This window comes from Candoia aspera, chromosome 2, assembly GCF_035149785.1.
Source record: "Candoia aspera isolate rCanAsp1 chromosome 2, rCanAsp1.hap2, whole genome shotgun sequence".
In the NCBI taxonomy this organism is placed as follows: domain Eukaryota; kingdom Metazoa; phylum Chordata; class Lepidosauria; order Squamata; family Boidae; genus Candoia; species Candoia aspera.
In genome coordinates this window covers 108,869,994-108,889,126 of record NC_086154.1, presented here as the reverse complement: position 1 = coordinate 108,889,126, position 19,133 = coordinate 108,869,994, and the positions used below count along the sequence as shown (strand labels likewise).

General features: G+C 42.4%; 1 protein-coding gene across 2 annotated transcripts; it reads right to left on the bottom strand.

Moving 5' to 3' along the window:
- Positions 1–1,441: 1,441 nt before the first annotated feature.
- Positions 1,442–18,904, bottom strand: TRIM65 (tripartite motif containing 65). 2 transcript variants are annotated; one of them, XR_010067187.1, is made up of 7 exons: positions 18,453–18,904; positions 17,148–17,243; positions 16,658–16,891; positions 8,950–9,112; positions 7,451–7,534; positions 2,184–3,109; positions 1,442–1,779 (listed from the first exon to the last, which is right to left on the bottom strand). XR_010067187.1 is itself a non-coding variant. In XM_063293059.1 (6 exons), exons 1-6 carry the CDS (start codon positions 18,894–18,896, stop codon positions 2,538–2,540), a joined length of 1,593 nt encoding a protein of 530 aa, XP_063149129.1. In that variant the 5' UTR covers positions 18,897–18,904; the 3' UTR covers positions 2,052–2,537. The 2 variants fall into 2 exon arrangements, 1 of the variants encoding a protein (XP_063149129.1); XM_063293059.1 differs by lacking the exon at positions 1,442–1,779 and having other exon boundaries at positions 2,052–3,109.
- Positions 18,905–19,133: the final 229 nt, after the last annotated feature.

Genomic DNA, 19,133 nt, shown 5'->3' with positions numbered 1-19,133 from the left:
CTTCAGCAGTTAAGCCTTTTATAAGCTGGTAAGTTACACTGGATTGTGCATAATTAGATGTGCATGTAATATTGGAGATACCTGTTGATATAGAAAGCCTCACTGCCAAGAAACCAGCAGATGTCATCAAGGACTTTGCGGAGGGACCTTGTTGGTGAAAGGTCCAGGCGCCTTCAGTTCCAGCAGCTGCTCCTCCTCCATGCCCATGAATGGAAAGATGGTTTCATTTTTACTTGAGTGGTGGGGTAGGAAGTAGCAGAAGGTATGACTTAAAGAGTACACCCTGAAAGGTGTTGTGATGACTGGAACACGCATGCGCTCATTCAATTATGACTCATAAGCTTTTGCTTTGAAATCTATTTTAATGGTGCGAAACCTCCTATACAGAGAAAAAGTTGCAAATGAAATGTCCAGTGTGTTTCTACAATTAAAACTCTCAGTGAGTTCAAATCCCACCCCCACTGCCCCCTGAGATATGCACCCCTCCTTCTCATGCCAGCAGTTGTCTGTAATGGTTTTCTATGGACAGGGCCACAACTAGGGTCTGTGTCACCCGGGGCAAACATGGATTGTGTGCCCATTTTGGCGCCCCCCAGTGCGGCGCCCAGGGCACATGCCCCAGTTGCCTCCCCTAGTTGCGGCCCTGTCTGCAGATGACCTTGGTGCTGGGAGGTGGTAGTCTTAACAGGATGATTCACACTCCAAGCATGTTCCCCCTCCCTGCTGGTTGACTCGCAGGCTGACATGAGTTGCACCAAAATGGATGCGAGCACGATAAGATGTTCTGGGAACATTTGATCGAGGAGCATGACAGCTGTTAGGATTAGACAGACCCTTATTTGATTTGCTGGACCCCTAAATTTATATAGTAAATATAATAGAAGTTAGCAACCTTTTTAAAGAGTTTAATTCCTACCTCATACTCTTTAATAAACAAGATAGGGAAAGAACGCATAGTGTGGCTTTTGGAATTCTTTCTAACTCCTTAATAATGGCCCCTTCTGGGTCACTTGAATGGGAGGGAAAGTGCTTAGAATGGAGGAATTGATAGCAAGCTGAGCCACCGCCTCCTGCCCGTCCCACAGAGATGGACTGAAAGTTTATTTTTCCTGGATCTTTTCCCCAACAGCCTCTAGCCAGATCTGGCTCATTTTCAACTTTGATCTTTCTTTTTCCAGCTTCTTCCCCGCCCACCAATACCAAATATGGTCCTGTTCTTTTCAATTTTCTGAGAGATATCTTGTTGATGGACAGTTTTAAGATTCTTTACACAATTTTATTCCACCTTTCCTTTGGAATGAACAGAATAAAAAGGAGAATAAACATGACAAGAATCTGTAATGCTGGATTTAGATATGTCACAATTGCATAAAAAAATAAACATATTCTTTCCCTGCAAATTTGCCCAAACATAGGAAAACAGAATAAAGCCTGCTCCAGACCTAGACTACCTTTTAAACTGCCTTTTAAAAATGAACATTAATGCTTGTATTTTTATAATTCTGTTCTGCTATCAATGGTTTTATTGATGTAAGTTTTTAAAATATTGTTTTGGTTCTTTTGTAAAATGCTCTAGTCTCTTCTAATAGAAAAAAGGGGTAGAGAAATAAATTTTAAAAATTGCCTTCTGGAATGTGCATTCTTAAGAAATGGCTACTACCTAGTCACTCATGAGAAACTATATGTACTTACAGTTTCACAATATTCTTTCACAACGAAGTGACTGCAGAGTGTGTGTGAACAGTGATTTGTCTAGGGTAAATTCTCAACACTACAGTACTATGTGTAAGGATTGCCTATCCTAACAGACTCAGACTCACAAGCAAAAGCTTAAGAATATCTGGTTTAATAAAGAATAGTACGCAAATACAGAGAAAGCTGAGAATGAGCAAAAGCGTGCCAAATACAAACTAAAAACCCTCGGTGCAAACGTAATCCCTCCCCTCGCCCGGCCGTTTCAAACTCCCCACCCCAGGTGCTGGTAACGAGTTCTGCTGATCTCCTGGGAAGAAAACCTTGAACACAGGAGATGACCCAAACACATTCCATTCCCCTGAAGACAGATAACAAACCCAGCAGAAGGAGTTCGCAGACCCCTCCCAAACAGAACACGCATCCGCAACTTAACTTGACATGCGAAACGTTACGATGTGCAACGCACATGGAAACGGTGAACATGACACTATGCGATTTTCTTTCTGCCAACTTGGTTCTCTATTGGCTATGACAATTTCCCAACTAAAAGTTGATTATCCTCTTGTTTACCCTGTTTCTTTATTCATATTCATGTCTTAATTTTTGTAGATCACCAGATAGCTCTATTTAGCACCAAAATCATGTGCATCAGGTTCTGTGCTGCATTAGCATCTAGCTGCATCTTTGTCTGGAAGGGCAAGGAGGTCTCGCAACTCACGAGGGAGCTATAGAAGACAGAAATACAAGATTTGTCTCTGTGTAGTCAAGTAGCTTAGAACCTCTTTTTAACGTTCCAGAGTTATTTGCTTGCCTCAGAGTTTTTCCACAGGGGCTGCCTTTGCCTATAAATCAGGTGACCTCTCATCAGTTATAATCTGGCTGGGTGGCCTTTGGCAAAGGGTCACAGCTGTACCTTCACAAAGCCAGAAAATTGGGACAAGAGGCTCTGTAAAGGTGGTGTGAAAAATATGAAGGCATTTCATGTTATTGTCTATGCTGTAAAAGGATAAAACTCCTTGATCACAGTCCAATAGAACTCCAATAAATTTGCACAGAGGCTCTTTTATCTTTGTAGACTTCTTGTTGTACCAAGCCACATAGCTGTCTTCTTGGACATGCAGGCCCCAGGAGAGTTTATCCAACCCAATGGTGAACTTCTGATGAGCCTGTTTCCTCCTTGGGAATCTTTCACAAGCTACGCCAATGATGACAGAGTGGTCAGATAACTCCACTTCCCAGTAGTGACTGCCTTGGCTGAAGGTCTGAGTACACTTGACTTGCCATGGCTCAAACCTTTGAGGGTCATTTGGCTTTGGCTTGTGAAAACCCTGGGGATGAGTTGCCTTCTGGTGGTTATCAGATAACTGCAGGTATTTGTTAGCTGAGACTGGATCAAATGTCAAATTCTGCTGATCTGTGGGGGTGAGAATGATAACACATTAGGAAAAAGCAAAATTCAAGAATCTCTAAGACCACTGATTCACCTCCTCCCTGGGGTATTTCCTATTCTGCAAGTCCATTGAAGGGAAGTACATGTTATACAGCAGGATGGTATTATTAAAGTATTGGTGTAATTTAAAAAGTTGGGGGTGGTATTATTGGGCAGATCCTGCTTCATTATGCTGTGTTTTCTAAACCCTAGATGATATAATGTACTTTTGCTTCTTGTTTATTAGTGTTACAAGTCACCATTGTTTTTAGATGTGGAGTCTTTAACTCAGAATCTAGGAAACCATGTCAGATACATAATGAAAAATTAACTTGTTAGGGTTGGAAGATACTACAGTAATAAGTAGGAAGGTTGATACTATATAATGTACTATTATAATAATAATTTTGTGCCTTCAAGTCAGTCTCGACTCCTGGATAAGTCCCTGCAGTTTTCTTGGCAACATTTTCAGAAGTAGTTTGCCCCTGCCTCCTTCCTAGGGCTAAGAGAGAGTGGCTGGCCCAAGGTCACCCAGCTGGCGTTGTACCTAAGGCAGGACTAGAACTCACGGTCCCCTGGTTTTTAGCCTGGCTCCCTTGATATAGTTGATGAAAACTGAAATCTAGCTTCAGGGCCAAGGGATACCTCTAGCTGAAGAGCTCACAGCTGTCTTGGCCTCGATTTCAGAAACACAACTATAAAGGGTGTCTGTTCTTTCTGGCAATTCGGCATTCCTTTGATTAGCATTCTGCCTAAATATGATTAATGAGATAATTATTTCGGTTAGGGATACAAACCAGAAGCCCAAACACAGGAAGTATACAGACATACACACAAGTATATGCACATTACAGACTATCCTTGATTTATTGCTGTTACCTGTAGTTACTGAAAACAGTCACCTCTATGAGCAGCAGTTATGGCTTTCCACTTTGATTAGTTTCCATCTTTGCCAAAGAAGAGGAGCGATTGCATCTACTTTTATGGAAAAATGCCACTTATAAAGTAAACGGAGTTCTAATTAACTAGTTCCTCATGTTGTGATAATCTGTGCATACGAAGTCTCTTTTTAAAAGCAGGAACCTTAAAATATAATTAAAAAGAAGAGTAAGAGAGAAGACAAAGCAGGAGACCTGATCCTGAGACTTAAAAGAGGAACTATAAACATAATTCAGCCTACACTGATGCCACAGTTGTCTCTATAAACTGTAAGATAGACTGGAGGGCCATATAAATGCAGCCTTATCAAGCAGACGGACCAGAAACAATCAAGAATGGTGAGTCTGTGCAATCAATGCTCAGCAAAATAACTTTGGCTGGATGTACCATAGAAAATCTCATCACTGCAGGGCAAGCAATTTACTCTGTTATGTAATGTACACACACCTATGCAGTCATAGAGATGCAACTACACTTTTTTTGTTGTTGTTCTTACAATACAGACCGAGTTTTTTAAAAAATGAGGGAATAAACTACATAAACTGTACGGAAATCTAGAAAGCATGATGCAACATTGCCACTTCAAGGCCACTGTAGTCCTACCCGCACGCTGTGATCCTCCCATTCACACACAAAGGACAGGAAGCAACATATTTTTATCTTCGCAACAAACATCAAGTCCAGAAGTGAACCAAGTTCTGAACCAAGTTCTGCCCGGATTTCTTTCTTAGGACAGTCCTTTGCTACTTCCAGGGGCAGCTGCACTCCGAGGATGGCAGAAACTTAGCAACTCGACTTCACAATGGAGTTGAGCAGGGGCTGAACCCTTGGGTTCCAAAGAATCGTTTCTGTTTGTCCCCTTGTGTGACCCAAAGGCGTAGGGAATGATTGTTCATACTGGCAATCTCCTCTGGTGGAGAGGACCCCTGGCTGTGTAAGTAGCCCAAACGGAGGACAGGACTAGGGCCATCCGGTGGACACTGCTCCCTTAGTAACGGCAGCCTAGGCATCATTTCTGGCCTGGGGTCTTCCTTAGCAGGCCCAAGTGCACCAATTTGAGGCAGCACGCTCAATTAATTTGAGGCAGCATGCTTGGTATGTTGCCAGGGTTGAGTGTCTGTGGGCTCAGCCAGTAGTGCAAAAGGCTCTGTCCTGTACTATCTAAGCTAGTCAGAGGAAGGTGAAGGAATGGATCTGTTCCCATCTGGGACAACTGCAAACGTCTGCCAAGGCCTGGCATTGGATGCTTGGTAATAAGTCTTTTACTCAGCAACCAATGTCCTAAATGAGGTGTTCTACAGGACACAGTAAGCCATAAACTGAACATGCTAATTGGGTTTATACCACGTGCTGCGCTGCTAACAAGCCAAATATATTTTATCTCAGCATATTGTGTGAATGGAGCCTAGCATTTTTACAGCTTTTCTGTTGCCTACTGCTATTCTGCAGTTTTTCATGTTTCTCTTGTTGCCTATGGTGCTTTCTGCAACACTTGCTGACTCACATCCTCTCTTCCCTTCATGTATCCTGAAAATCCGTATATTCTACAACACTGCATCCAGAAGAATTATGCAGTTCGTGGCAATTCACACAAGTTTAATTACAGTGACTGGTAAAAGTAGATAAAGTAAATAGGTTTTCTTGCTGAGGAATTTGTTGGGCAATACATTGGGCAACAAGACTATGCTTCAGTTCTTTCCCTCGTAATACATCAAGTGAAAGATGAAAAGATAGAATTGTGTCCTTTTGATAAAGAAGAGGATGTCATAAAGAACAGACTGCTGAAACATCACTTGCATTTCTATCATACTCTTCGGTCTACTTGGAAGTCCCACTGAATTCAACAAAACGTACATATAGGATCTAGCTATCAGAGAATAAAGTGATTTTGCACTTTTCCAATTTATAGAAAAATATCCAACCCTGATAGAGTGCCCATAAGCAGGGAAATGTTGTAGTCATATGGAAGAGAGAATCCCACAGACAGATATGTATTTACTTGTACCAGGGCTATCCAGTAAAGTTTTACTCCAAGGTCTATCAATTGAAATCAGCATAAAAGTACAACAATTAAGTAACTCGTGGCATACAGGTAGCCCTTTTCTTCTGGGCAGATTACAAGCCCTTCCATCCAGAAGCAGGGAGGGCTGCAAAAGTGTCCTATATGGATACTTGCACCATCCCTCTTAAGTGCCTCTGAACTCTCACCTGGAATTACCATTAAGGTGAATGACCCAGATAATGCTTAGGCAACAGAGAGTTTACAGCAGCCTTTCTCAACCTTTTGACCCTGGAGGAACCCTTGAAATATTTTTCAGGCTCAAATATTGGCCAGAAGTTTTTGTTTTGTTTTGTTTCATGGGAAGGTCTGTATATGTGCATGAACAGTGATCTTAAACTGAAAATAAAGAATGAAACTTACCTTTTTAATGTGAAGTTGCTTGAATCTGAAATAACTTTTTAAATAAATTGTGATCTGCCCTAGTGACCTCTTGCAGAACCCTAGGGTTCCAGAGAACCCTGGTTGAGAAACCCTGGTTTACAGGGAAACCAGAGAATTCATTTCAACCACTCATATAAAAAGACCCAGAAGCCCAGAGAATATATTCAAAGAGGGAAGCCAAGGGAGAAGCAGAACAGGGGACACAAAACCCCCTGGGGGTTAATAACAGGCACTTGGACTGCTGTGGTGAAAACATTTTTTTTTCCTCCTTTGGGCTGCTGTTTGTCATCTCCCCCTATTTTATGTGGTCTCATTATCACTGAGACAGGCAGCTATTTGGGTTGGGGGAGCAGATTTTCAGCAGAAAAACTGTGTGAGGTCCTTTTCTGATTTTTTTCAGAATTAGCGAACACAAGGATCAACATGCTTTACACATACAGAGAAAGGCCTCCTCACGCAAGTAGCTTCTTGCATGAACGGGGAGCAGCAAACTCAGCCAATGTGGTCACCATTCCATGACCTGGAGTAAATAAGGAGTTTGTTTCCCTGCTTCTAATGGAAGGGGAGCTGCATCCTGCATAACTCTGCATTGCTGTCCCACTCTTCAGTCTGCAGTCCAAACATCTCACTGCTCAGACAAAAAGACTGCTCATGGGAGCATTTTTTCCTTTTGGGAGTTGTACAATTCCTTTTAGGATTGTAATTAAAAGCTGGAGAGAGAGAGTGCATTCACTGTCTAAACAGGATCAGTGGGAGACATCTTGGTGTATACCAGTGTTTCTCAACCTTGGCAGCTTTAAGAGGTGGGGACTTCAACTCCCAGAATTCTAGCTGGGGAATTCTGGGAGTTGAAGTCCACACCTCTTAAAGTTGCCAAGGGTGAGAAACACTGGTGTATACTGCAGAATCATATGTGACCCCACTTTAACAGCCCAGTTTCTTACCCTGTAGAAGCTTTGTCCTTAGTTCATTCTCTGAAAGACAAGGTCCAGGCATCCTCTTCACAAACACCTTTGGCTCAAGCGAGACTGCAAAGCGCAATATAGAGAGAAAAACTCAACAGCAGGAAGAAAGCAAACTTCAGCAATTTCCAAATGGTAATAAAATGTTTTTAAAAAGCAGTTTCTAACCATTAAATAACACTTGTAAAAGTTGCTCAATGGTGCATACGTCCTTATAGCTTTGAATGGGAGCAAACTTGAAAGAAAGCAACAAGATCCACAATAACACCAAGGAAAACCCCCATCCTTGAATACATTAATCGTTCAGGAAAAAGGACAGAAATATACACTTCACATAGAAAGCTGGGAAGAGAGCCAAGACATGTGTGAATTGGAAAGTCACTACAGATTTTTCTTTTAAGTGACAAATCCGGGTGAGTTGCTGCCTCTGAATTACATCTTCTTTGTGAAATTACATTTTTTAAAATCTCTTAGGTGATCTGGGTTTTGCAGATTATTGTGGAAGTAGGCATCCATTTGAATCATTCTTACTATATAAATCAATAAATCAAAGTTTCTTTCAATAGGCTAATTGAAACAATTTTCCCATTATTCTCACAGTATTATCCTTTAACCTACAAATGTACATTCGAAATTCTTTTTTTCACAGCTGTGCTAGGCAGCTAACAATGGTACATGTGCCCTATGCTGCTCTCCTGATACCCCTCCACCCCTTTGCAGCCTCCCAAACACTTCCAGAATGGGCAGAACTAAAATTTTGAGTCTACCCTTGGGGGTGGGGGCATTAAGGTTTTGGGGCTTAAGGTACTCGTTTCTCCTCTTCACCAATCCAAACCTCTCAAAATATCCAATGTTTTCCCTTTCAGTGAGACTTAAGGGGAAAAGATGGCTTAAGCTACTGCAAGGCACCCATTTCATGCCTTAAATTCACCCAGCCTCTTTACAAAGGAAACAAGAGCCAAGGACGTTGGCTCAGGCCATGACCCAAAGGCCATTAAAAAAAGTGTGGCTCCCACCATCAACAAAGCTGCCAACTCCTACTTTATTGTAATATACTGTACTTTCACACACCTGCCAGACACTGGAGGAGAGCCACGTTAGTCTAAGGCAGCAAAAAATCAGGAGGAGTCTGGTCGCACCCTTTCCAACTAACACATTTTACTAAACAGCATGAGGTTTTCTGAGCTGCAACTCACTTCGTTGGATGCACAGAGTGGCTAGGCTGATTTAGGAAAATGTGCGACCAGACTCTTAATTGACACCTGTCAAATATGACCCAATTTTTGGACTTCCGGTGGGATGGCAACGCAGAAGCCGGCACGTATGTGAGCACCTCTAGATAAATTTAAATTTTATAATATAAACATTGGGCAGGAGCTTAGTTGAAGCATACAGCATTAATATCAGCTGTGGCTTTTTGAGATAAGCCAAGTTATTGTAGACCCAATTTTCTCTTGCCCATAAAACAACTTGGTAATTACTTTTTCTGTCAGTCATTTGTGGATTCAAAGGATTTGACTGAAGTTCCTCCAAAAGCCTGTCAAACTCACTGAAGAACTCAGTGATGGTGTGTGCGTTGGTATCCAAATCAAGTTGAATGACTGGAGGAACTTCCAATTTACAAGGGGGAGAAAGGAGATGTTGCTCCTGCAAAAAAATAGGAAATAATTATTCTACCAGAGCATTGCTGGGTAAACTAAAGTATAGCAAATCCTGTTAAAGGGGACAAAATGCGGTCTGGTGATTGCTTTCATGCCTTAGACAGCATTTATGGGACTGTTTCTCAGGGCTGTTCAGATGCTTCACTGCTGATTAGAGCAAATGATATATTGCCAGAGTCTGGAAGGCTTTTATCAATCACCAGCTTGTTTCCACATGTAATTAAAATACCTTTTCAACTCAAAACAGTCTGAAGGAATAGCACATCTGAAGAACCACCCACTTCCATAAACCCATGCTTAATTGGTATGATCTTTGTCAAATTCCAGCTCTGTGCTCTTCCATCTGCTGAGAACATCTCATCTATGGAACTTTCTATCTTTATACAACTGACAAAGTACCTAATGATTACATTGGTCGAGTTACATATCACACAAAGCCAAAATGGAGTTTGTTTTCATTTGCTGGGTTGTGTATGTGAATCCTGCCATTATGCCTTGGCAATATATGTGAAGTTGGCTATTATAGCTCACTCAAAACAAGCCACATATAAATAGTATGAAAAATCCTAGCTTACCATTGTGTGTGTACTCAGCCAGTGATTATCCATCATTTAATTATTCAAAATGGTTGTACAATCAAATGGACTATACTGTGATTCTTTAATTTTCCAGTATTTTCTTTTTTGAGAGCCAGTTTGGTCTAGTGGTTAAGGCATCAGCCTAGAAACCAGGAGACTGTGAGTTCTAGTCCCACCTTAGGCACTAAAACCAGCTGGGTGTCCTTGGGCCAGTCACTCTCTCTCTCTGCCCTTGGAAGGAGGCAAGGGCAAACCACTTCCAAAAAACCCTGCCAAGAAAACTGTAGGGACTTGTCCAGGCAGTCTCCGAGAATCAGATACAATTGAACGGATAAAAAAAAAATCTCTTTTATAATAATTGCTATTTGTAATTGTTTTAATTACACTGTAAGATATTTTGGGGGCTATATTGAAAAACAAGGGATAAATATTTCAAATACAAATAAATAAAAGCAGCTGTTCATGATACCTGCATTGGTTAGGCTCTGCTTGAGCATTATTACTTGACACTATTCAGCCCATCAGATGCAAAACAAGAAAAGTCATGAAGGTCAGTGTAACACACTCTGGATTCTTGGTTTTCTGTTGGGATTAATAACTTCAAGTTTATTAATGACCAATTCTGTCTAAAAACTTCCTTTCACTGCACGAATGTCCTCTTCTATTTAAAGAGGGAGAAGCTCACTTAAGGCACATCTAATAGTCCAGTTTAATGTGCTTTCCTCTTGTCCATAGGATGGTACGAAGTATACCAATATAATTTGCTTTTTCTACAATGTTACTTTTTCTTGTATGTAGCTAGTCTCCATCTCTGAAATGAGACCAGCAAGTGGTACTGTCCGAATAGTTTACTACGGTGTAAATTAAGATGCGACTGGTGGATTTCCTGATGACAGGTAAAACGTCCCCTAATCACTTTCCCTGAAGTGGACTGGGGCAGGTGGTGAGCTTTGCAGATGACCAGAGCAGTGTCTTTTAGTCACCTGTCAGAACCTTTAAATAAGGATGATGTCATGAGTAAGGATGGCGAGCAGGGGGCTCCCATCCAGACTGTCAAGCGCATGCGTAGCACTGAGGAATTGGTCAGCCATTCAAAGAGACACAGATCGGGACCGCCTTAACCCTTGGGGTTTATATGTCTGGGTTTTCCCACGCTTCTTCAGTTTGTTAGGATTCCTGTTAAGTACTAGCAATAAATATTAGAGACCAGTTCCTTGTCTCAGTGTGTTTCCTGGCTGTTAGGACAGATGATAATAATACCACCACCACCATCGACAAAATCACCATCAGTCAATTGCAAAAGGCAGCTTTACTTGGAAAAGCTTACATCCTGCAACAATACCTTTCACACCATCAGACAACAACATTTGCCTATCCCAGGTCCTTGGGAAGGACTTAACAGCTGGATAAAAATGCCAAATCCAGTCTAAACATCTTTGTGACCAACAATAATAATTTACTTTTGTGACCTTGGTGTGAACTATCAGATCCATATGGAAAAAATGTCTGGATTGCAGTGCCCCACAGAGCAATCTGCTTGTCAGAATGTTTGTTTCTAGATAGTTCTGATACACTAGAGTAGCATCAAAAGCAACATGTTATCAAAATGAACATGGATAGATATCGACAGTGACCAGAGAAAAGGTTGTGTTCCCTCAGCAATTAAAAGCAGCCAGTAGGATCTGGGCAGATCTCAGCGCCAGCCATATCAGAGAAGTGATAACAAAACATGTACAGGGAATCCTCATTTAGAAACCATTCGCAGTTATGACAGTGATAAAAAAAGTAACTTTATGACCAATCCTCACATTTATGACCTTTGCTGGTCTGTAAAGCAAAGAAAAGCTGAAGTAAGATCATAAGCCCAATCAGTTTCACTTAGTGACCACTTCACATAACGATTGAGTTGCTGGTCCCAATTGTGGCTGTTAAACAAGGACTACCTGTATGTAAAAGGCTTGTGTCAGGTGAAGATGGAAAACACAACTTCCATAGTGGATTAGAAAAACTCAAGATGGGCTGGGGATGAGAGGAAGGCTGCCAAGGCATCTTTCAACCCAAGTTAGGAGGATGTATCTTTACTGGAATCCCCTCTTCCCAATCACACTTCAGCCTCACTCTTTAGCATGGCAAATGAAGCCACATTAAAATGGGGAGAAGGAGATTGAGTCCTTGGAACTTCATTTGTTGGGTGCCATGGAACTTAGCACTCTTCCTGCTGTATTTAACATCTATATGGAAGATTTTCAAAAGGACTGCACACCTTTTTTCAAATATGTGTAATGGACTCAAAAAGTTAATATGAATATATAGTATATAAATAGCAAATTACTTAACTGTTTAATCTCTTTAGAATTAATGAAGGCAATTTAGAGAATTAAGGGAAAAAAACCAACACGCTAGGATACTAAGCTGTACCGTCTAGAAAGTTGGAAACCCTAATCTTTCTATTTATTTATTTTTCATCTTACCCTTTTTATTTATATATATATATATATATATATATATATATATATATCCTTTTTTTCTTTTTTTCCCCTCTCTTTTTTCTTTTTCTTCTCTCTTCTTTCCTGTATTGTAAGATATTATTGTTTGTATGTAATTCTATGTTTATTAAATAAATTAATAAAGATTAAAAAAAAAGATGACTTGGTATCCCCATACCACTAAGAACTTGCCACAATTTGTTATGGTCCACACAGTCAAAGGCTTTAGAATAGTCAAGAAAACAGAAATAGATGTTTTTCTGACACTCCCTGGCCTTTTCCATTATCCAGCGGATATTGGCAATTTGGTCCCTAGTTCCTCTGCCTTTTCTAAACCCAGCTTGCACATCTGGCAATTCTCGCTCCATGAATTGCTGAAGTCTACCTTGCAGGATCTTGAGCATTACCTTACCGGCACGTGAAATGAGTGCCACTGTTCGATAGTTTGAACATTCTTTAGTGTTCCCCTTTTTTGGTATGGGGATATAAGTTGATTTTTTCCAGTCTGATGGCCATTCTTGTGTTTTCCAAATTTGCTGGCATATAGCATGCATTACTTGACAGCATCATCTTGCAAGATTTTGAACAGTTCAGCTGGGATGCCGTCGTCTCCTGCTGCCTTGTTATTAGCAATGCTTCTTAAGGCCCACTCAACCTCACTCTTCAGGATGTCTGGCTCTAGCTCACCGACCACACCGTCAAAGCTATCCCCGATATTGTTATCCTTCCTATACAGGTTTTCTGTATATTCTTGCCACCTTTTCTTGATCTCTTCTTCTTCTGTTAGGTCCTTGCCATCTTTGTTTTTGATCATACCTATTTTGGCCTGCAATTTACCTCCGATGTTTCTAATTTTCTGGAAGAGGTCTCTTGTCCTTCCTATTCTATTGTCTTCTTCCACTTCCGCGCATTGCTTGTTTAAAAATAATTCCTCATCTCTTCTGGCTAACCTCTGGAATTTTGCATTTAATTGGGCATATCTCCCCCTATCGCTGTTGCCTTTTGCTTTCCTTCTTTCTTGGGCTACTTCTAGTGTCTCAGCAGACAGCCATTTTGCCTTCTTGGTTTTCTCTTTCTTTGGGATGTATTTTGTTGCCGCCTCCTGAACAATGTTGCCAACTTCTGTCCAGAGTTCTTCCGGGACCCTATCTACTAAGTCCAGTCCCTTAAAACTATTCTTCACCTCCACTGCATATTCCTGAGGAATATTAGTGAGCTCATATCTAGCTGATCTGTGGGTCTTCCCTAATCTCTTGAGTCTGATCCTAACTTGTGCAATGAGAAGTTCGTGATCGGAACTACAGTCAGCTCCAGGTCTTGTTTTTACCGACTGTACAGATGTCCGCCACCTTTGGCTGCAAAGGATGTAGTCAATTTGATTTCGGTGTTGTCCATCTGGTGAAGTCCATGTATAAAGCCGTCTCTTAGGTTGTTAGAAGAGAGTGTTTGTTATGCAGAGTGAATTGTCTTGGCAAAATTCTATCAGCCTATGTCCTGCTTCGTTTTGTTCTCCCAGGCCATGCTTACCTGTAATTCCAGGTGTCATTTGACTGCCCACCTTAGCATTCCAGTCTCCTGTGATGAAAATAATGTCTCTTTTAGGTGTGTTATCCAGTAGGTGCTGCAGATCCTCATAGAACTGCTCTACTTCAGCTTCTTCAGCATCTGTGGTTGGGGCGTATATTTGGATCACTGTGATGTTAGATGGCTTGCCCTGAATTCGAATTGAGATCATTCTGTCGTTTTTTGGATTGTATCCAAGCACTGCTTTAGCCACTTTACTATTAATTATGAAGGCTACTCCATTTCTTCTGTGGTCCTCTTGTCCACAGTAGTAGATCTGGTGGTCATTTGATGTGAAGTGGCCCATTCCAGTCCATTTCAGTTCACTGACGCCCAGAATGTCTATCTTTAATCTTGACATCTCACCAATAGCCACATCCAATTTGCCCTGGCTCATAGATCTTACATTCCAGGTTCCAATGGTGTGCTGATCCTTAGAACATCGGATTCGCCGTTCACCACCAGCACCGTCAGCCGCTAGCCATCCTTTCGGCTTTGAGCTAGCTGCGTCATCACGTCTGGGGCTAGTTGAACTCATCCCGTTCCTCCCCAGTATCATTTTGACCATCTTCCGACCTGGGGGTCTCATCTTCCGATGGTATACCGACATATCTCTGGTTGTACTGATCCATTTAGTTTTCACCGCAAGAATACTGGGGTGGGTTGGGATCACATTTATTCTGACCTCTCTGTCATGACCTTCCCGTCTTGGGTGGCCCTTCACAGTTTAGCTCATGGCATCATTGAGGTGCTCAAGCTCCAGCACCACGACAAGGTAACAACCCCCCACCACCAAAAAAACTGGCTTATAGTCTGTCATCCTCTTGGACTTGCAACTTCTGCTTGATGAGCAGGTAACTGTGGTGAGGAGGGCCTTCACATAGTTTCATCTTATGTGCCTCTCTTGGGAGGTTCTATTCAGAGTCACTCATGCCCCAGTTACATCTTAAATGGACTACAGGTAGTCCTTGGTTAATTATGATAATTGGGACCAGAATTTCCATCGCTAAGCAATGAGGCTGTAAAGCATGACATCACATGACTGTATCGCTTAGCAACAGCAATCCCTGCAGTCCCTATTGCTGCCATTAAGTGAGGATTGTGGGTCATTAAGCGAGGACCTCCTTGCAACTTCCTGCCGGCTTCCAACAAGCAAAGTCAGAGGAGAAGCCAGCAGGAAGTTGCAAGTCCCAGGCAGCTTGCAAGCAGGCTGGCGGGCAGGTAAGTGGCTACTGCCAGGTGTGGGAGCAGCTAGTGCAGTGGGGCACAACTCCGGCAGGGCTTGTGATGGCTGACGCGGATGCGAGAGGGGCTGGCGTGGTGGGGCTGGTGGTAGCTGCTGCGGGGTATGTGAGACTTACCTGAGTGACTTGTGACCTCTTCTGCTGGCTTCCCCACTGACTTCGCTTGTGGGAAGCCAGCAGGGAAAGTCACAAATGGCGATCACATGACCGCAGGACACTGCAACCATTGTTAAATGCAAGTTGGTTGCCAAGAGCCCATATTGCAATCATGTGACTGCGTGGGTGCTGGGACAGCTGGAACTTCAAGGACCAGTTGTAAGTACCCCTTGTTCAGTGCTGTCGTAACTTCAAACAGTTGCTGAACGAGTGGTTGTTAACCAAGGGCCACCTATCCTGCAATGCACCATACATGGGACTACCCTTGAAGAGCTCTGGGAAGCTACAGATGGTTCAGAATATAGTGGCTCATGTAGATACAGGTACACCTGGATTTTCCTACATAACACCTCTACTTTGAGAGCTAAACTGGTTGCCAGTTGATTTCCGGGTGTAATTCAAGGTCCTGGGTTGACATTGTTAAAGCCCTTCATGGCTCAGGACCCAGATATCTGTGGGACCATGTGCTTACAATAATATCAGCTTGTCCAATGAAAGTGTGGGCTCCCTCCATGTTCCTTGGCTCAGGAAATGTCATCTTCAGGGACCACAGGTCCCCCTTCTATGAAACAGCACCCCCCCTAAACATATAAATGGCCTCCTCTCTGCTGGTTTTCCAAAAGGCCATTAAAACAGTTATTCCCTCAGGCCTTGGAGGTTGGAATGCTTGTTCCCTCTTGCAACTGAAGGCTTCTTTTCTGGGCTTGACTGAATTGTTTAATTTGATTAATGTTCCCAGTGCTATAAATATGTTGTATTGCTATTACTGATAAGGTTGCTTTCACTGTATTGGTTTCAACCTGAATTATTAAGGTAGGGATGTATGCTGCTCAGAGTCATTTATAATTAGGGTGGCAGAAAGCCAGAAAGCCAGCCAGCCAGCTTCGGAGTTAGCAGTTGGTTGTTTTCAACTGGCTCCCTTGTTGATTTGCTAATCCTTTTTCGCGTTCTACCTGACAAATGTAGAGTTCCGGTGGGCTTTAATGAGCACATAGATACCAACTTTTGTGTCTGCCAGGCTAACTCATCTCACTTTTACAACAACTTTTAAGAGATACTTTTCACTGAAAAAACAAATTAATCAGTCACTCCCAGTATCATCTTTCATTTTGAAAAAGCCCCCAAAGTAATTCTTCGAAATAAAAACAGAGACTGGTTATACTCACTTGTCCAGGAAAAGGAAAAAAGAGCCGGAAAGAGGTAGTAAGAAGTGTCCTGAGGCCAGAGAGAACATTAGGGAATAATCTCACCAATTTGGCTTCTAATAATTATACACCTACTGTGGCAGCTATTTCTAAGTTACTGTATTTGTGCTAGTGTTCCTAACATGCTCTCAGCATTCCAAATGCTTGTACAGGGTCAAAAAAAGATCAGGGGCTTCTGAAGTTGCTGGCTTTCGACACCCTGGTCCCAACTGCACAGCTTAGCCAAGAAATGGCATTAAGCGCACGATAACAGCAACACTCCCACGACACACAGACAGCACCCATCTTTTACCCACTTCAAGAAACCTGACATCATCAGCACAGCTCAGCAGCCCTTCCACTGTCTTGTTGTACTGTGTGAAAGTCTCCAAATGATGCTGTAGGCAATTCCAGTTCTCCTCCATTTGCTTTAGCAGAGTGGCATGCTCACTTTCAACCCTCTCCACCACCTTCTTCTGGCACTCTTTTAGGGTTTCCATGAGATGGTCAAACTTCTGCAAAATTCCTAATCTGAACTTCGTTGAGAAAACCTGGGGGAACAGGTAGAAAGCCAACATTCAAAACAAGAAGTTATCTCCATAGCAGCTAATTTTTCCCCATTTTTAAAGGCACCATATGGCAATAAAACAAAAAGTGGAGGGAGGGCAATGGAAGGGGTGGTGGTTTTTACCTTGTGGACACGAGCTGTTAAACTGGGGGGGAATGAAGAGCTCTTTGCTTATTCAGCATCTGCCACCAGAGGGGTTAAAATGAGCACTGCTGAAGCACAATTTCTATGGGACTCACTTTAGTATGGTCCATCTGCTGCTCCAGTTTCTGGATTTCTGTTACAATCTTTTCTACCTCCTTTTGCTTTTCCTCCAAGGTTTCCTTTATTGACTCCTGTCAAAGAAGACTAGAAGTTCATATAGGCAAGCGTTTCATACTTTTCTTGATCCTTCCAGCCCTATAGAGAAAACTTCACAAGATGCTGGCATATTCCTTCAGATGTTTCTTCCAAAGTACTACACATGTAATCTTTTGGAAAAGTCCTACAGCTCTATCAATGTCACCTTTCTGCCAGTGTGCAGTACTGGAACAAGGTGGCCAAGATCCTGGAACTGCTATCCACTTCAGAAAGAGTGATGGGCTCAGAAAAAACTTTATGGTATACGGGCCAATTGGTCAACTCACGTTCATATTGAACGATGGTAATAATTTGGATTTAGCAAGACTTTCAGATGTAGACTTATGTTCAAGTCAGGATTATAACTCATGTGAGATAGCATCACAGCAAAACCATTACACGTTTCAAATTGTGCGTGATTTGAGGACCAGACAACAGGCTTTCTCTGTGGTAGCTTCTGCCTTGTAGAATACTCTTCCCCCAGAGCCGGGTTACTCAATCTCAGAAAACAATTACTGCACTGTAAAGCAGTACTATTCCAATGTGCCTTTGGCCTCGGTTGATTATGGACAGTGAGCACAGATTTGGCTGTTGTATTATTATTTTTTTAATTGTTTGCATTTTGATTTTTATCCTGTTTTGTTGTTAGCTGCACCAAACGTTTTGGGACTGGAGCAGATTATAAATTCTGTGAAGTAAATAAATAAAATCCCAGGAAATATAATTTCATGAGATGTTGGAGCTTTGCTAAGATACCTTAAGGCACCTCAGGAAACTGTAACTCTAAACCTTCTTAATTCTGTTACATTGGAATATATTTGCCTGGTTGCATTTGGGGTAAATGTTTCAGCAGGAACGCTGTTCTCTTTACTGTAACACCAGTATGGGACCTCGGTGTTGCTGGGCAGAAAAGAAGGAAAACCTAAGCCTAAGAAGACCAACGTGCGTTCTTACTGCAGCTGGATCTATGGATACACCCTGGTCTACAGCTCTTAACTGGAGGTGCAACAGATAACTACAGTATTTGAAAATCAGAGTCATGTAAACATGCTCTAGTTCAGAGGCACACACATATATACAGTGAAAACCACACCCAACATTCAGCATTAGATGCATCTAAGCCTCTGTAAGTTTGGGCTGCATACTATATCTGCTACTGGGTGACTTCTATTACTGTAACACACCAGCCCTGCTGCCCTGCTTACTTCTTTCGCTTTCCGCTCCTCTTCAAAGAGAGTCCTCTTGTGCTTCTGGCAGCTCCTCACGGTGCACACGCAGCAGATGCAGCGTTTCTCAGCCACGCAGTAAAGCTCCAAGGGCCGGCCGTGCCTCGGGCACTTCCTCGCCTGAGCGTCACCTGCCTTCCCCATCTCAAACCGGGGCACTGCTTCCAATTTCAGTAGATCTACCAGACTGTCAAGTTGGACGGCTTTGCTGAGCTTGGGCCTCTCTGGGAAGCTTTTTCGGCATTCAGGGCAGGTGCAGACTTTCTGGCCGTTGAGTCCTTGTTCCTCTTTGTCCCAGTGGCTGCTGATACACTTTTCACAAAAACTGTGCCCGCAAGGCACGGTCACAGGGGTGGAAAACATCTCCAGACAAATGCAACATATTAATTTCTCTTCCAGTTTCTGAGAACCAGAGGAAGCCATCTCCCCAGAGGAAGCTCAGTAAAGAGAATGTGAAAACAACATGCCCAAAGCCCAGCACACAAGTTATTCTCTCCAAGGGGCGGTCCTAAATGTTGAAAGAGTGAGCCTTAAAGGGACAGAAGCTATGCATACTAATGTTTCCCAACCTTGGCAACTTTAAGATGTGTGGACTTCCATTCCCAAAATTCCCCAGCCAGCTGGAGTTGAAGTTCACAGATCCTAAAGTTGCCAAGGTTA